The sequence below is a fragment of the Micromys minutus genome, assembly GCF_963924665.1.
Source record: "Micromys minutus genome assembly, chromosome: 32".
Taxonomy (NCBI): Eukaryota; Metazoa; Chordata; class Mammalia; order Rodentia; family Muridae; genus Micromys; species Micromys minutus.
In genome coordinates this window covers 6,964,800-6,983,850 of record NC_137967.1, presented here as the reverse complement: position 1 = coordinate 6,983,850, position 19,051 = coordinate 6,964,800, and the positions used below count along the sequence as shown (strand labels likewise).

General features: G+C 40.3%; 2 protein-coding genes across 2 annotated transcripts in view; both read left to right on the top strand.

Annotated features, from left to right (window-relative positions):
- LOC308413593 (vomeronasal type-2 receptor 116-like) overlaps positions 1-19,051 on the top strand; it is a gene marked incomplete at both ends in the record, with an annotated part of 711,488 nt that overhangs the window by 611,749 nt on the left and 80,688 nt on the right. The gene's annotated exons all lie outside the window — the stretch shown is intronic.
- On the top strand, positions 806-18,185 carry LOC308413602 (zinc finger protein 120-like). Its single transcript, XM_080908663.1, has 5 exons — positions 806-833; positions 2,445-2,549; positions 13,495-13,621; positions 13,837-13,897; positions 14,703-18,185. The coding sequence occupies exons 2-5, from the start codon at positions 2,475-2,477 to the stop codon at positions 15,013-15,015; spliced, it is 576 nt and encodes a 191-aa protein (XP_080764789.1). The 5' UTR covers positions 806-833; positions 2,445-2,474; the 3' UTR covers positions 15,016-18,185.

The window sequence follows — 19,051 nt, the reverse complement described above, 5'->3', positions numbered from 1 at the left end:
GGTCTCTACAGGAGGTGAACTGGTTCTGGCTGGCCCTTGCCTGTTTGGATGCAGAAACCTAGGCTTCAGAATACTTTTCTGCTCCCTTCTGCTGATCCCCTGCCCTGACCACATCCACATGTGACAGGCACAGGCCAGACCACTGACCTAGCCATACAAATGCAATGGGCCCCAATAGTTATGTAAACTCTCAATAGAAATTGAATTCAGTGTAGTTTTCTAAAACAATAAAATAAAATAAAATTTTGTTCTCAGCACCAGGGAAGGGAAATCATGAGAGCATCTCTTGTGTAGAGCAAACACTAAGGCTTATATCCCAGCTCAGCTACTCAAACACTAAGGGACCAGAAAGCAGCGCGATCCCCCTCACGAGCACCCTGTGTTTGTCCCAGGCTCAGATCCTGCAGCGCCCACGCTCTGACTCCTGCCCAAACTGCGTCCCGAACACAACGTCCACGAAGGACGTGGCGAAATCCCCCAGCGGTGCACACTAGCAAGTGACAGAACGATGGAAAACCGCGCAAGCGATGACTGAAAACAGGGCTGATCCCCACCACAGCCGTCAGTCAGCACACACGCAGCGTGACTGCCCACTGTCCTGCCAGGCCGCCCGCCACTCACCTCCCGCTGCACCTCACAGAGCTGGACGTAAACTCCGGCCGCAGACATCCACAGATCCAAAGGTCCAGACTCCATGCACAGATGCTGTCCTAGCAGCAAACTACAGAGCGATCTAAGAGGGTGTGTCCTGAGGTCACTTCCGGTTGTTTTGTAATGGTCCCATAATCCACCCACTTGTGGGACAGAGCGCATGCGCGCTTTCACTGGCTGAGGTAAATCTTGCGAATATTTATTATGGCTCCTCTAGTGGTTTTTGCCCTTTTAGATAGTGATGTGGCCTCACTCAGGCTCCTACCATAAGGAGGCCACCATCAAAATGCATCAGTTCCTTACAACCAGGCAAGGCTGGCGGAATGAGAGGCACTGGAAGCCCCAGGCTTTCTGATATGGGGAGGGGAGTTGTTTACTACTTGTATTATCCTTATTATCTATTTCTAGGAAACTGACATTGTATCCTCCTAAACGTACCCTTTCCAGTTCTTTTTTATTTGTATTAGATTTATTTCATATGTTTTATCTGTATGTATAATCGTGTGCCCTATGTATGCCTAGTGCCTGTGGAGGTCAGAAGAAACTGTAGGAGTCCCTGGGATTGGAGTTACAGATGATTTTGAGTCCTCATCTGGGTGCTGTGAATGGAACCCAGGACATCTGCAAGAATTACAACTTCTCTTAGTCAGTGTCTCTCAATTTCTTTGCCTCTTATGTTTCTTTTTACCCAACCTTAAAGGGGTTCTCATTTATTTACTCTTTGAGATTATCTTGCTTTGTTTAAGGGACAGGCTATGAACCGACCGTGTAGACCATTCTGGCTTTTCACCCTCAAGACATCCCATGGCCTCTGTCTTCGGAGTGCTAGGACTAAAGTAGTTTACCACCATACCCGAGCGTTTTTCATCTTTCAAATACTGAAATCTAGGAAGGGTTATCAGGAAACAGAAAAGTGAAGCCCTATGCAAGATTAAAAGCAAAAACATGAGGCCTAGAGAGATGGTTAAGAGCACAGTGGTTAAGAGCACCGACTGCTTCTCTAGAGGTCCTGAGTTCAATTCCTAGCAACCACCTGGTGGCTCCCAACCATCTGTAATGGGATCTGATGCCCTCTTCTGGTGTGTCTGAAGACAGCTACAGTGTACTCATATTAATAAAATAAATAAGTGTTTTTTAAAATGAAAAAATGGGGTGAACCATCATGTACTTGTGACTCGGTATGGTGTTCCCCAGAGGATAGAACTTTTTTAGTACTGAGAAGAAAACTTTACTTTTTACGTTGTACAATAGAAATAGTGTAGAACCAGGTGGACAGTAGAAATAATGGTCAATGGGGAGAGGCAAATAAAATGGGGCATGCATCCAGCAATGTACATAAATCAGTGGACCTAATGTATATATGGGACTAAAGCCAAGGGTAATGGGAGGTGTCTGCAGTGTAAATACACTGTAACCCTGGATGGTCTAGAACTACATAGACCAAGCTGGCCTTGAACTTACTCAGGTCTTTGTGTCTCTGTTTGTCTATACTGTGCTAGAATCTCAGAGCAATGTGTCACCATTGCCAGTTCACAGATGGTCTACATCTTCTCATTGAAAACAGAATACAGGAATGATGATTTAGGAAACACAGTTTCATGGTCAAATATGTGTAGGTCTGGAATCCCAGAAAAAGTAGTCTCATCTGTCAATCACCACCTATCACAGTTATAACAAACTACTTGAAAGCTTTATGACAATACAATTGTCCTCATTCATCTGTTACTTGTAAGCATATCATTACTGTTAACTATACCAATTTATTGCATCTCAGGCACCATTTTGTTTTCCAGGCACAAAGGCAAAATGCCTAGAAAATCTTAATGGGAAGCAAAATAGCAAAGAATGTCTGGACATCTGGGAGACCATTCACACATAGGAAGAAAGATGATGAGCAGGTGATGAGTTTCCTCTGAGGCCCTTGGGAAGGAGAGTGTGGTCAGAGACTTATATATCCTTGGGGGTAGAGCAAGATATAAGGACAGTGAAAGAGGATTGGAGAGCCAAAAGATCAAGGACAGAGTGTGCCAGTCTGGAGCAAGAATTTTGAAATATTGCAATAAGAGATCCTTTCTGGAGATTCATGAGAAAAAAAAAAAAAACAGCCTCTCTGCAATTTTTGTCTCCTGGGATTCCTCAGCAGTTCATGTCTCCAATTCAGGTCCTACTAATCGTGCTTTCCAAGATCCTCTTTTCTTACTCTGGTTTTGCCAGATATGGCATAGCCTTAGTGGGAACAGATTGACATGCCTCCTGCCCATGGGACAAGGCCATTGGACATGGGCCTCCAGGAGAGTTGTTTGCAGCAATGGGCATAAGTCCTGTTTGTATAATAATGTACATATTTTGCATTCCTCCTTTAATGAATGTCTTTCCTGTTAACTGAGATGACTTCATGATAATTAGAATGAGTACAAGATCAGGAGGCCAAGGTGTGGTTAATGTCTTAGCAAAATGGTAAATGATGGGACATTCAGGACAGTCCTGAAGGCTGTAAAAAAAAAAAAAAAAAAAAAAAAAAAAAAAAAAACTTTAAAGACACAAATTTAAAAATAAATGATTTCTCACTTATGCAAAAAAGCATGCAACATGAATTACATGAGGGACTTCACAAGTCTAAAGGAACAGATTTTTCTTAAATTTCTGCTCCTTTTTCTTCGTCACTCTTAGTCAGAAACAGTTCTGGATCAAAATATTTGAAGGTAGGTTGGTGACACCATATCTCCACTGGAGACCCTGTCTATCTACTGGATATGGTGTCTTCAGGTTCCATCCTCCCACAATTGGGCATTTCAGCTAAGGTCACCTCCATTTAGTCCTGGAAACCCCTTTCTAGAGGCTCCCCATGCCTCCTGGAGCCATATCTGCATATTTCAATGCATTTTCCTTACCCTGTAGATTTCTCTTCTCTCTCCCCTCACACATCATACCTGATCCTGCTCCCCATTTCTCTCCCTCCCTCTACCTCCCATGTTTATTTTGCTCCCCTGTTTAAGTGGGATTCGATCATCCTCTTTTGAACCTTTATTCTTGTTAAACAACTGTGGGTTGTGTCCTGGGTCTTCTCTATCTTTTGGCTAATATCCATTTAGAAGTGAATACATACCACAAATATCCTTTTGCGTCTCAGTTACCTCACTAAGAATGATATTTTCTATTTCTATCCGTCCATGATGGCCTGATTTTTAGTAAGTGACTAGTATTTCATCGGGTAAATGAACCTCTTTTTTTAAAATCCATTCTCCAGTTGATGGAAATCCATGTAGTTTATAACTTCTGGTTATTATGAATAAGGTGGCACTGAGTGTAGTAGAACCATTAATGGTATGGTGGAGTATCTTTTGGGTTTATCAGTAGATGCGGTTTGGCTTGGTCTTCAGGTAGAATCTTTCCCTGTCTTCTGAGGAACCAACTATTGATTGCCAGAGTGGTTTCACCAGCTGGCAGTCCCACTGCAATGGAGGAGTTTTCCTCTATCTCTATATCCTTGTAAGCATGTGCTGTCACTTGAATTTTTGAACTTAGCCATTCTGATTGTTGTAAGGTGGAATCTCAGGGTGATTTTGGTTTCAATTTCCCTGAAGAATAAGGATGATAAACATATCTTTTTAAAACCATTTTAATTAAATTTTCTCTGTATTTAATTTCAAATGTTATCCCCCTTCCTGCCTCTCCCATCTCCCTTCCTCCCTCGTCTTGCTTCCATGAAGATGCTCCTCTTCCTCACCACCCACTCACACCTCAACCCCTTGACATTCCCCTACACTGGGAAACTGAGCCTTCACTAGACCTCTCCCCTCCCACTGATAGCAGACAATGCCATCCTCTTTTACATATGCAACTGGAGCCATGGGTCTCTCCATGTGTACTCATTGGTTGGTGATTTAGTCCCTGGGAACTCTGGTGTGTGTGTGTGGGGGGGGGGGTGTTGGTTGATTGATATTGTTATTTTTCCTATGGGGTTTTAAACCCTTTCAGCTCCCACAGTCCTTTCTCTAGCTTCTCCATTGAAGTTCCCTGCTCAAATAATGGTTAGCTGCAAGAATCCTTGTTTGTATCAGTATGGCTTTAGGAGAGCCTCTGAGGAAGCATCTGCATCACACACAGTAAGCACTTTTTGGTATCAGCAATAGTGACAGAGTGTCTTGGCTGCATATGGGATGGAGCCCCACGTGAGGAAGTCTCTGAATGCTCTTTTCTACAATCCCTGTTCCACTATTTGTCCCTGTATTTCCTCTCCTGAGTATTTTGTACTCACTTCTAAGAAGGAAGAATTGAAGCATCCCTATTTTGGTCTTTTTACTTTTTGAGCTTCATAAGGTTTGTGAGTTGTTTCTTGGGTATCCTGAGCTTTTGGGGTAGTATCTTCTTATCAGTGAGTTCACACCATGGGTGTAATTTTGTAATTGTGTTACCTCCTTCAGGATGATATTGTGTAAAATCTCATTCCTATCAGGTGAAAAGTAGCTGCAATTTACCTGACTCAGCCATGAAACCACAGAACAGAAATCTTAGTTTTTCTTAAAATTTCTCTTTAATTGTCAATATTCTGGGCACCCTTCTTCTGTGGCCAGAATGTTTACTTCACTTCAAGTTGAACAATGGGACCTGCAAGCTACATGCCTTAATTCCAGGAGGAGGAAAAGGAAGTTCTGGAAGAGAGAAGGGCGGGGTGTTATAGGACCGGCACAAGGGCTACTAAACTGCAGATCAATCCAGACCTGGAAAAGGTCTAGTTCTACAATGGAAGCCTGGTACAGGAAACACCTTGCCTTGTCCTTTCAGAGCATTTGCACCCTACATTTCTGAAAAAGGGTTGGCCCTGGACTGGAACCTGGGCCAGGAATCACTATGCTGTGGCCCTTCACCACACCCTAACTTTAAGAAAGGTGCTCTTGTCACTCAAGACTTGCTGGCCAATCTTGGGCATCCAATATTACCAGCCAGTCAGAAGTGGAGGCGGGTACTTCCGGGTGCAAGGTTGCTAGTTTCATGCTGTGCTGATCCAGCTGAGTGTTCCTGTGTCATGCTCTGTGTTGCTACTCTGAGTGCTGTCAGGGAGTTGAGGCGAGTTCTGAACTCGCAACATGGTGAGTATATGTCAGCTGCTTCCAGTGGGAATGGCAGGCGGTTGAACATCTGGAGCTGATGTGGTGAGTCCTCCCTGGGGCTGGGAGGGAACCGCAGCTAGACATGGCCGCCTGTGAGGTTGGTAGTGGTCTTAGCTGCTCCCAGAGCACGGAGGTAACCTCTGAGTAACTTTGCTCTCCGGCTGCATCTGCACAAGCATTTGGAGCATGAGATGGTGTGTTGAAACATCTCGGCAAGATGAGAAACGCGGAAACGCGTAGATTCTACTGTATCTTCACAAGTTTTGAAGTTTGTTTTAACGTTTTGATGTAAGACATATTTGTAGTTAATATGAGAAAGTTGTAAAGGTCACCTCTTGTCTTGGGTCAGAAACCAATATTAAGCTGTGTTTAATTAGCATTGCTTTAGATTCCTCCGAGGTTACCCATCGTGTAATAATGTCTTCTGACATCATACATGTCCCTCCTCTAGGAGTAATATAAAGATTAAATTCTTAATTCTTCTTAGGCATAAGATACAGCTTGTGGGAATCCTCCCCATCCCAACTTCTGTACTTTGACCTTCTAGGTTTCCTGTCCTTTTCATTCTTTGGGATCGTCGCCTTAGCACTATGTCGCTGTTTCAGGTCTCTGGTGTACTTTAAAAATACTTCCGGGGATATGTTTGCTGTGTAAATGTCCCCTCTGCCTAAGTGGTTAGACTTGCAATCCTCTGTTCCTATTAAAATCATTCAAAGTGTAATCTTGAAACGGAATATAAAAGAGACGTAAGGACTACGGCATCTGTGGAATGGACATCTCTTCTAGGCTGGTGCCTCTTATTACCCAGTGCTGGACGAATGCTATTTTTAAAGACATTTCTTTTCCTTTTCTCTTTTTACATTTATTTAATGCATGAATGATCTGCTGCATATACATCCACAGTCCAGAAGAGGGCATCAGATCCCATCACAGATGCTTGTGAGCCACCATGTGGTTCCTGGGACTTGAACTCAGCACCTCTGGAATAGCAGCCCCAGGATGATTTTTCTAGTTGCATCTTCTTTTTTGTATTTTTTATGATGCCAATTTTTTAACAGCTAGTTAAAAACACTTCATTTCGTAAATATACCATCTTCCCTATCTAATTTTCAGTCGAGGAACAACTGTGTTGTTTCTTGTTTCTGTCTAGTATGAGGAATGCTAATGTGAACACTAGTTGAGTAAGTCTACTTGTGGTAGGATGGAATATCTTTCACATATGTTTCCAAGAGTAAATATCTGGATCTTGAGGTAAACAATTCCCAGTTTTCTGAGAAACCACAATATTGGTTTCCATACTGGCCGTATTTGCACTTGCACCAGCAATGGAGGTGTGTTTCTCTTTCTCACATGCTCACCACCATGAGCCATCACTTGCATTATTGATCTTAGCCATTTCCACAAGTGTAAGATGGAATCTCAAAGTCTTATAGAAAATATTAATCAGTACTTGGGGCTTCTACCCTGCCTTTGAGCGTTTGGTTCCAAAATAAAAGACAGACAATCTTTATATTTATGGCCTTAAACAGTACCAGAGCTGGGTAGATATCTACCCTCTCCGCTATTGTGTTTATTTTTGTACCAGTAACTCCCCTTAATAATTTCCCATATTTTGGTCTGGAGAGATGGCTCAGCAGTTAAGAGCACTGACTGCTCTTCCAGAGGTCCTGAGTTCAATTCCCAGCAACCACATGGTGGCTCACAACTATCTGTAATGGGATCTGAAGCCCTGTTTTGGTGTGTCTGAAGACAGCTACAGGGTGCTGAATAATACATAATAAATAAATCTTTAAAAAAGTAATTTCCCATATTTTATCTAGGCTGGTCTCACCTCTAAATAGCCAGCTTCATGGCCATGATGTTGCTGCTGTATTGTTCTCTTTTGGGTCTGGCCCTCAATTTGACAGTTGCTTGCTTATCTACCCCTTTGAGGTGTGCTGACTTCTTTTTGATCTAGAATTTCCAGGTATTGTGTTAAGTTGCTAGTAAGAGATAACTCCATTGTTTTAAATGTACTCACTTAGTGCTGTGAACTGTCCTCTTACCAAAACTTTCATTGTGTCCCATAGTCTGGATATGTTGTTACTCATTTTCATTGAAGTCTAGAAGTGCCTAATTTCTTTCTTTATCACTGTCTGATCATTTTTATTCAGTGCAAAGTTGTTCAGTTTGTATGAGTTTGTCAGCGTTCTGTCATATTTGTCTTTGATGATGTGCAGCTTTAATCCATGGTGGTCTGATAGGATCCAGCAGGGGAACATCAGTTTCTGGTGAATGTTGAGACTTGCACTGGTTCAAGTATGTCATTCATTTTGGAGAACGTTGTTATGAACTGCTGAGAAGAAGATATATATATACATATATATATATATATATATATATATATATATATACATATATATATACATATATATATGCATACACACACACACACACACACACACACACACACACACACATATATATATTGTGTCCGTGTTTGGGTGAAATGTACTGTAAATATCAGTTAGGTCCATTTGGGATTTTACTTTCAATTATCTCCAGTTGTTCTCTATTTTGTTTTTGACTGCAGGACCTGTCATTGGTGGGAATTAGATATGGAAGTCCCCACTATAAATGCATTAGGGTCAGTGTGTGATTTGACCTGCAAAGGTGTTTCTTTTACAATGGTAGCTGCTCTTATTTTGGGGGCTTAGATGTTATGAATTGAAATTTTATGTTGGTGGATTTATTTTTAACTAATTTATAGTGCCCTCTATTTTTTATGTATTTTTGGTTTGAAGTCTTTTTTTTATTTTCTATTAAAATGGCTACACCAGTTTGTTTATTAGGTCTCTCAGCTTGGATTGTCTTTTTCCAATGTTGTACCTGAGGTAGTCTGCTCATTTTGATGTCCAGTCCCACAAGGCTACTTGTTTCAGCTGGTCTTCTGTAGAAGTAGATTCCAACAGATGTGCTGAAAGTAAGTGCAAGCAGGTGAAAAAGAATGAGTCTTCCTTTTTTCAATGTCCTTATGTAGGTGTGCAGCAGAAGATGTGGCCCAAATTAAAGGTGTGTAACTGGATTTGGGACTTGTTTTGTTCCAGGCTGACCTTAAACTCCTTGCCTCAGTCTCCTGAGATTAAGGGCATGTACCTGGGCCAAAGTTTTTCATGTCCACTATGCCTTAAGATCCAGGTCAGAAACTTGTGTCTTTCAGCCTCATGATCTGAGTCACAAGTGAGCCCTCCAGGTCTGGATTGTAGTTCATTCCAGATTTAGTCGAGTTGACAACAAGGATGGGAAGGTGGGAGTGTCTGTGGTATCTCCTGAGGCATAACAGTAGGAGAGGAAGCTACAGTACTAGGAGCAAACATGAGTATTGGGTCCCAGGTAACAGAGTGGGGAAGGACTGCAGGCATCCTTCCTTGTCCTCTTTCCACCATCTTAATACTGAGACATCAGGCTCCTAGGGATCATTTATTTACTTCTTTATTCATTAAGGTTTGTGATGTTGATCTGTGAAAGATTTTCTGTTTGTGGGATCAAAGGTACTATGTGGGCGTCACTCAGTAAATAATCTGTGGAATTCAGATCCCAGCACTCCTGTACAGAGTCTCATTATCACCTGCTATGACAGATCCAGGGGATCTGACAACTTTTTCTATGATGTGTCACATGTACATACACACATGGAAAGCATTCTCTCTTTACATACAAATGCATACTTGAAATTGAGGATAGACTGGTTTTCAAAAGGAGAAACAAGCAGATTAGCTGAATAATCTGTTATCATGCATTTTTTCTTTTCTTTTATTGGATAGTTTTCATATTTACATTTCAAATGTTATCCCATTTTCAGATTTCCCCTCTGCAAACCCTGTATCCCAATCGTCCTTCCCATTGTTCAGTGAGGGTGCTCCCCCTCCCACACCCACCCACTTCTCTCACCACGATGCATTGGCATTCTCCTGCTCTGCATAGGGGAACAAAATGATTTCTAAGTGATCCTAAAGTACACCCTTTTCTTTATCGTCAGAGAATGAGATACTTTTAGTAGTAAACATGATTTTGTTCAGTTTTGAAACATCAATATGCTCTAAGGAATTCTCCCCAATGAGAACAACCCTCTACTCGAAGTATGTTATCTATTATAGGTAATGGAAGGAAACGGTGCCGGGCAGTGATTTCTTTGATTTTGATTTTGACTATCAACCAGTGGGTATTTCTTTTTTTTTAGGGACTATTGTATTTATAGGCCTGTCTTTGTGTTTTCATTTATCAGTTATCTTATGGTATTTCACCACCATCTCATTATATTATTTTACTAACTATAACTTAATTATATTGTTGTTTCCTTGAAAAGTGGTAGACCTTTACCTATGCTTGTACTTTGAAATTTTGCTATATTATGCTATTAGTAACTTGAGTTTTTGTTGGCTTGGAGATTACAGTACAGAAAGTTTTGGTTTACTCTTTTTGATTGTAAGGGCTTGCCCTCCTCATTTCTTGGCTCATCTATATGTTCTAGTTATCTCAGTCTTCAGAGGTTCCATTTTCGATATTTTAGTCACAGATATGGTAAACACATTGGTTTGACTTTTTTGTTTTTCCAAAATCTTTTTAAACATATTAGGGTCTCTTTGTCCTAATTAACTTTGGTTGTCAACATTTCATCTGAGCGAGCCTCAATTGAAGGTGTATCCCCATCAGAATGATTGGTTGCTGTGTTTGTGAGAGCTTGTGTTGACTGGTGATGGATGTGGAAAGGCTATTCCATTGAGGGTGGAAATATCTCTAAGTGGTCCTGGTCTGGATCATACAGATTCCTGAGCATGAGGCAGTGACCAAAGCAGAGAGAAAGCCAGATAACAATGTCTACCCGCGGTTTTGGTTCCTTCATTTTGTAGTTTGAATTTCTGTCCTAAGCTCCCAAAGTGATGAACTGTGATCTGATGGAAATCAGCCAAATGAACCCACTTATTACAGCAGCTGTTTATGGTTAGAGGCTCTAATCACAACAGCAGAGACGCAAATTAGGACAAAAATGTAGCTGAACAATGATTTTGTTGCTGAATAGAACCCAAGAATTTGTCTTTAATGAATGTGGAAGATATCAGGACTTTAGATGGTCAATAAAAAAGATTTATACAGAGCTTACTTGGCCATAATTTTTGTATTACCTGGATGATTGGAATATTGATAGTAGTGGATATAGAAGAATTCAAGATCAATGGATATGCGCCAGGAAAAATTGAGCTAGAAGTCATCTGTGTGATATTTTGGCCCCAATTTGTACATTTTTCTGCCCATGTTCTGAGATATTGAGTAAGGCTGAGTTGAAAAGTAATGGAAAAATGTATTATACGAAATATTCAGTCTGTTGGGTGCTTATTAAGAGGGTGTCATTCACAAGTAGAGTGAAAAGAGCAGCTAGTGGGGCAAAAGTAAAAACAAAGTGTAGTTGATGGAGAAAAACAGCATTAGGTAGTTTCAATGGCAGTCAACGGTTGAAACAGGCAGGAGTTTTCAAGAGGTAATAAAGACTAAAGAGAAGGCCTTTGCTTTCCACTGGAACCAAAGAAGGTTCATAAATGGTCACACTCACCTGCTAACACTTCAGTTAATGTAATGAGCAGGCAAAGTGACTCAGAGTCCCAGAAAGCAACTTTATACAAAACCTGTTGCAACTGTGGTCCAAGCATGGCAGGGTCCATCAGAACTTAACCGAACTTGGCAGGACCACTTATGTTGCACTTGTTCTGGAAAGAAGAAAGATGACAAATGTAATGTCTGTGAACTCTTTGTGTGTGGATTAGTGGCACACCTATTCCAGCCCTCTATGTTTGACAGAGTCAGAGCTGCACTAAGGAAACTGTAAGTTCCCTGCATGAAACTGTGATGTTGACACCTGAGTTGCATGTTGAGAGCACAAGGTGTTGATCTGTCTAAGCGATGAGACATCAGCCATGGACAGCTGTGTGTAGGGATGGAAGTAACCAAAGAGGAAGGTTTCAGAGATGAAGGAGTCCATCCATGTCCTTTGAACGTGAAGCTGCTAGAGTATGAGACAGATCTACAGGGTTTGGTGTTGGTCCTGCTGGGGTTCCGTCTCGTGATGGTTCAATATTCTCTCGCTATGTACCCAGTCCTTTCACTGGAATAGAAATGAGTATTCTGTGCCACTGTATGTTCGAAAGATCTAAATCGATTTCTGATTGTACAAGATGTGTCAGGCAAGAGACTGCCGTGAGTGTCAGTAGAGACTTAGGACATTTGAACAGGGTACAAGCTGTTGCAGAACGTAGGAATCACAGACGTTAGACTACAGCATTTTCATCACGGGATGACCATGAATTCATGGTGACCAGAGTCAGAATGCAGTCAACTGAATGAAAATCTCCCTGTCTGGGATGATGGCTTTGAACACTCATCTGTCTTTAATGGCTCTTTGTGGAGAGCATAGTGAAGCTCCTGTAAGAGGAGCCTTTCTAGATGAAATTCCTCTTTCAGGATAGGATTGGAGGGTCCACAGATCCATTTCCTAGTCTCTGTGTCTCCTGGTTTGTAGTTGAAATTGATCAGTCAGCTTCTCTCTCCTGCTGTCACCACTGTAGACTCCGTCCCTGACCAAATGTGATAGTGTAGAAGCCATTGCTATCCAGCTCTACACGATTTTCATATCCTACTGTTGTATAGTTTTAATTTGGTTGTGTTTGATTTTGAAGACACGGTTTCTCTGTGAAACCCTGGATGTCCTATACGTAGGTGTAGAGAGAGACTAGAATGGACCCAAATTTAGAGATCCACCAGTCTGGCTCTTTTGCGCCTAGGTTATATATACATCAACATGCATGTGCTCTTGTCTTGGATATTACCTACATATTGAATTATGAGGTTTGCCAGATAGTATTATTCTAATTCTCAGGGTGTCATGTATTCATGACATTAATACTGCATGATCCTTCTGATTCATTTGATTTTGACAGTGAGACATTCTTCCTTCATTTTTTTTTTTTGAAATTTTTGAATGACTATAAGTGAATATGACCTTCATGTGTGCCTGGTCCTCACAATTGTCTATGACACAGCCTCGAAACTCCCGAACTCTTAACTCCTCAGATATGAATACACAGCTTTAGTGAATGTCTAATTCTTTGTTCAGTAAAAACCTATGAGGTTCATTCTATCTTATTGTTGGTTTTGAGTTTATCTATCTATCTATCTATCTATCTATCTATCTATCTATTTATTTATTTGTTGAGTTTTTGTTGTTGTTTTTGCTGGGTTCTTGTCTTTGGTTTGTTGTTGTTTGATTCTTTTTTGCAGCAGATACAGGGTAGTAATAGGTACAGCTGTCTTTGCTGGAATTTGTTCAATAGTCCAGGTGTCAGTCAATGAGATACACCTGCTTCTACTTGGAGAGTGTTGCCATTAAATAGGTGAGCAAATACAACCAAATTGCTCATAGTTTTTTGTACTTCTCTCTGTCTGTCTGTCTTTCTCTATCTCTCTATTGGTCTGGTAAATGGCATTTCTTTTGCTAGGCCATATGCTATTCAAAGGGCACAGCAATGGCAGGTAAAACTCATAGTTTGGTTCTCTTTAATGATTTCAGGATTACAGTGGGATTTCTCTGTCCTGGGGTAAGTGTGGGAATCATCAGAATTCTATGAATGTTTGTCAGTGAAGTATTCATTACAGTGTTATCACTATCACGCTTTCTGTTGTACACACGTGTGGGACGTTCTAGGATGCATTGACCTATGATGATGTGCACGTAGACTTCATTAGGGAAGAATGGCCCTTGCTGGATCCATCTCAGAAGAGACTTTACGAAGATGTGATGCTGGAAACCTACAGGAACCTCCTTGCTATAGGTAAAGCTGAATTTTTTTTTTTTTTTTTTTTTTTTTTAGTTTTAAAATAAGCTGGGGGAACAAGTGTGTTCTTGGTTATTTGATGCTCTTCTGTACTCTTGAATGAGAATGCAGAAGAATGAGGTGTATAAGCTGGTAAAGTTCTAGGGTTCACTGAAGATAATGGCTTATTGACTAATTTTCAATATTATATATTTTCTGGTTCTATAATTTAGACTTCTATTGGAAAGACCACAGTACTGAAGGACATTGTCAAAGTGATAGAAGACATGGCAGGTAATTCTTTGTGAAACCTGATTCAAATGTGCTTCTGAAGTAAATTTAATGTGTTGTTAAAGTTCAGAAACGATGGAAATATGCATAGCTTTAAGTGTAATCATGATTATTAAATTCTAATAATGCCAAGTACCTCAATGTTAGATAAGTGATTTGTGCATGCAAGGCATTCCTCCATGACAGTATTGAATGGATGTAACTATTTGAATCATATGACCTTTAGAACTACACTGCAGAATGGCCTTTTCAATCACCCTCATACCATTCAGATATTGTAAAGTGTATACACACTGAATAGGTGATATGTGTATGTCCAAAGCCTTCCAATAAGGAAATAGTCCATAGGAAAGCTGCTGTTGCTCATACACTTGTCCAAATTTGCTAAGGTCAGTGAGAGGGGAAGTTTGTGAGAGTGAAGAATGTTATTGGGGAGAAACCTTAATCCCAACAGTTCATGTCTATGAACAGAAAGTCAAACTGTGAATGCAATGTTATACTGGATACAGGCCATATGATCATGAGTATATTGAAAAAAGCAGAGTATCTCCGTTTCCTAGAACTATTAGATAATATATGTTAGTCCCCACTTTGAAGAGACTTCTGAGTGTGTAATAAATGCTATAACCATCACAGGTATCTACAAGGATGTAAAACAACCCACAATGAAGGGAAACACCAAGATTGTAAACAATGTGATGAAACCTTAAGATCTGAAACTACAATAGACTAAATTGTAAAATTAATTTGTACAGATAAAAAATGTTAATCAGTGTAATGAACATGACAAACCTTTTCCATGTTCCAGTTATCATTGCAGGCAAAAAAGAAGTTTTGCTGGAGAGAAACCCTATGAAAAGACCCAATATGATAAAACCTTAACATATCACAGTCATCTTCAAAAGAATGAAAGAATTCAAACTGGGGAGAAACCCTCTGAAGTCTTTCATCACAGTGAAGTTCTTGCACATCATTGCAGTCCCCAAATACATAAAAGAACAGATACTGGAGAAAAGCCCTACAAATGTAATCAGTGTGATAAAGCCTTTTACCAACACTATTATTATCGAGTACATGAAAGAAAACATACTGGAGAGAAACCCTATGAATATAATCAGTGAGATAAAGCCTTTTCACATCACTCTACTTTAGCTTCCATAAAGGAACATATACTGGAAAGAAAAGCTACAAATGTGATCAGTGTGATAAAGCCTATACACAACAGAGTCATCTCCGAATACATAAAAGGACACATACTGGAGAGAAATTTTATGAATGTAATCAATGTGGTAAAGCTTTTGCATGATGCAGATATCTTCAGATACATAAATTAATACATACTGGAGAAAATCGCTACAAATGTGATCAGTGTGATAAAGCCTTCTCACACTACATTCATTTCCAAAGGCATACAAGAACATGTACTTGGGAGAAACCTTATGTATGTCATCAATGTGGTAAAGCCTTTGTGTGTCACAGTACGCTACAAAACCATAAAAGGCATCATACTGGAGACAAGGCCTATGAATGCAATCTCTGTGGTGAAGCCTTTGCACATCACAGTAGTCTCCAGAAACAAAAAGAATCATCTGGAGTGAAACCATATGAAGCTGTTAAACATGATAATGCCTTTTCACATTTCTGTAGTTCTCATCACCATGAAAGTATTCATACTATAGAGAAAGCATATGAATTGAAGAAATGTCGTAAAACTTTTGCAAGTCAACATTATCACTTAATGTAGAAAAGCTCGGATATTAGAAATTGTTATTAGCAGTGTGAATTGGTGAGAGGACTCAGTTAGGCAGAGCAAGACTGACTCCATGACAGGATGCCATCTGGCAGTTTGGCAGAGTAAGCTAAGTTTGTGTTTTCGAGAACTGGAAATGTGTGAAACAAGTCAATTCCCGGAAAAACCACCCCTCAAGGCCAGCCAGTCAGGAGCCGTAGAAACTGTTTCACCACCTAGTTTAAGCCAAGTATAGTTAAGTAGCAATAGTCCCTTAAATCTTTCAGAGAGTTAGCCAATCACAGGCACCATATCCCTCAAGATAGAGCCAACCAATCAAGGGAAAGAAAGGTAAAAGTCATGCACTCCTACCCTAACAGTTCTTATATTGACCATGAAGAGTCTACATCTCTATATTCTCTCCTGGTATATTGTAGACCTTTGTATGCAGGTTCTTTGCAGAACAAATGCTCATAAATGAGTCTGGAATATCATTCTTCATGAATCATGAACCCTTACAGTGATAAAGCCTTTTCTCAATATAGTTATATCTGAATACATAAAAGTAAACATACTGGGGAGAACTCTGAATGTAATCAGTGTGGTAAAGCCTTTGCATAACAGAATGACAGAAGAAAACGTCCCATAAAAGAAAACTTTCCTAACCTAAAGAAAGAGATGGCCATGAAAATCCAAGAGTCCTACAGAACTCCAAATAGATTGGACCAGAAATGGAATTCCTCCAGACACATAATAGTCAAACGTCAAATGTACAAAACAAAGAAAGAATACTAAAAGCAGTACGGGAAGAAGGACAAGTAACATATAAAGGCAGACTGATCAGAATTATACCAGACTTCTCAACAGAGACTTTCAAAGCTAGAAGATCCTGGACAGACATCATACAGACCCTAAGAGAACACAAATGCTAGGCCAAGTTATTATATCCAGCAAATCTTTAAATTACCATAGATGGAAAAACCAAGATATTATAGGACAAAGCAAATTTACACAATATCTGTCCACAAATACAGCCCTACAAAGGATGATAAGGGGAAAAATTCAACAGATGGAAGGAAACTACACCCAAGGCAAAGAAAAAAAAAATCACACAAGGAAACTAAAAGAAGAAAAGCATGCAAACATAGTTCTACCTCTAACAACAAAGATAACAGAAAACAAGAATCACTATTCCTTAATATCTCTTAATATTCATGGACTCAGTTCCCCAATAAAAAGACATAGGCTATTCATGCTGGAGAGAAAACTGAACTCAAAGTGTGGTTAAAACCCTTTCCACATGATAGTTATCACTGGATCCAAAACATACACTGCAGAAAACCCTGTGAATGCACACACTGTGGTGAGGACTTTGCACATCACAGTCCTCTCCTGTCACATAAAACAACACATTCTGGAGAGAAGCCCTCTGGGTGTAGTCAGTGTGCTGAAGCCTTCGCATGAAGCAGCAGTTTTTCATGAGAAAAATATCACACTGCAGAGAATCCCCACAAATGTACTTACATGTGTTAAAGTTGAGCATTTCAGTGTTGTCTTTCTACAAGAGTGAAGCCTTTAGTGTGATATCAGTCTCTTAAAGCCTGTACATTTCACAGTGAGCTTTGAGGACCTGAAGGGACTCATAATGGTGGGGATTTGGTAAGATCATTAGCTCACACATGTTCTGTTACATAAGATTATTCTGGAGAATTAAAAAATCTTTGACAAGTGTCAATAATCTATTCAGGCACGATGATGTCACTTTTTGTTTTAAGTGCACTTCAAACTCATCTGGACAAAAGCCAGCCCTTTTAGACTTCATACTTAAGTTATACAGAAATCTCATCCAGGTGTGAAACTTTACGGGTGTGTATTAGTGCCTTTTCTGTTGCTGTGATAAAACACAATGTCTCAGGAAACTTGTACAAGATGTTACTTTCTCTTATGCTTCCACACCATCAAACTATCATTACACCAATTGGCAGACATGGCAGCTAAAGGAGGAAGCTCAGAGCTCACACCAGTAGACATCAGTGACAGCACCCCACAATTCACCAGTTGGCAGTACCCAGTTGTACCTTAAACAGTGGAGTCCCAAAGCTGTCATTCCTCTAACGTATATGGAACCAGGGAAGAGTGTGATTGGCTCCTGCCTATGTCCAAAGTATTTCCTGCATCTGCAGAACTTCCGGGCTACGATACCAACAGGTGTTAGTTGAAGTATTTATCATGCCATGTTTTCTATTCTTGGTGTTTTTGTCCATGTCAGCCTAGGTTCATTCTCTGACTCCGGTAGCTCATTAAAGAATGGAATTCTCCTGCAACTGAATAAAGTTAGCCTCAGATGGGAGTGATATTTTTAATTGCCCAATTTACTAAAAGTTTTCAGGTGTAAAACTATATATACACACTCAAAAGAAATGGAGTTAACACTTTTTATTTATAGAGCTGAGTGTACATGTGCACACATACTTAACAAGGAAGAATTTCAAGGGATGAAGAAAGAAAGAAAAAGAAACAAAGTAAAAAGCTGCAGAAAAGAGGAAGCAGTTTCTATTCACATAAATGACCTGGTAGTTAATCCTCTCCTGTAACACATTCCCAAGGGATCTGATGGACTTTGTAGATACTGTGCACAGACACGTGCGTGAAAACAGCCACATACAAAAGAGAAAAGCTTAAAACAGAATTCTCTACAATGATGGCCGAGCCCTGAGCCATGTAGTCAGCTGTTACAGTCAGACACACGAACACAGAGGATTTGTATGAGGAGCATGGGTTTTGCCTTCAAACCAGAAGAGCAGGAACAGTTTATTTTGCTCAGTGCTGGAAGTAGTCAGTGTAAACAATCAGTTCCTGCAATCACCATTATGAAGAAGGACCCAAGGTTTTTGTGTGTGTGTGTGTGTGTGTGTGTGTGTGTGTGTGTGTGTGTTTTTGTTTTATTTCCCAGCATGTATTAACTCCATGTTATATGAATGAAGGCTGACCAGGTGGGTGGGTATACAATATGTGGAGGTTAGCTTCATCCAATGAATATTGAATTTCCGGCTAGGGAGCATTACTTTCTCGATATGTCCAATGCATTTGCCCAGTTAAGTCAACTCAGAGAGTTGAGAGTAATACCATTGGCTGTAGCTGTGTTTGGTTGGTCAAACACATATTTTAATGTCATTACCTCTGCCAAGAAATCAGTCTCAGCTCAGGTTGATCCACTCTACTGTCACTGAGGTTTTTGTAGATCATCCTATGTACTGGCATACACAACACCGTGGGGTCTTCCACTGCAACTAGGCTTCAACAGTAGCCTCTCTCAGGCCCTCTTCACAGTGCCAAGCCTCCACTCCTTTGCATGACCTGGGCCATCAACTGCAACTGAGGCTGCACTTTCAACAATGACCTACCAAGGCACCTCAAAGTGCCAATCC

Coding starts and splice junctions, on each gene's coding strand:
- LOC308413602 (XM_080908663.1), top strand. CDS start 2,475: ATGGGAAGCAAAATAGCAAAGAATGTCTGGACATCTGGGAGACCATTC. Junction 13,622..13,836: donor CAGGAACCTCCTTGCTATAG/GTAAAGCTGAAT, acceptor TCTATAATTTAG/ACTTCTATTGGAAAGACCAC. Junction 13,898..14,702: donor AGTGATAGAAGACATGGCAG/GTAATTCTTTGT, acceptor TCCATGTTCCAG/TTATCATTGCAGGCAAAAAA.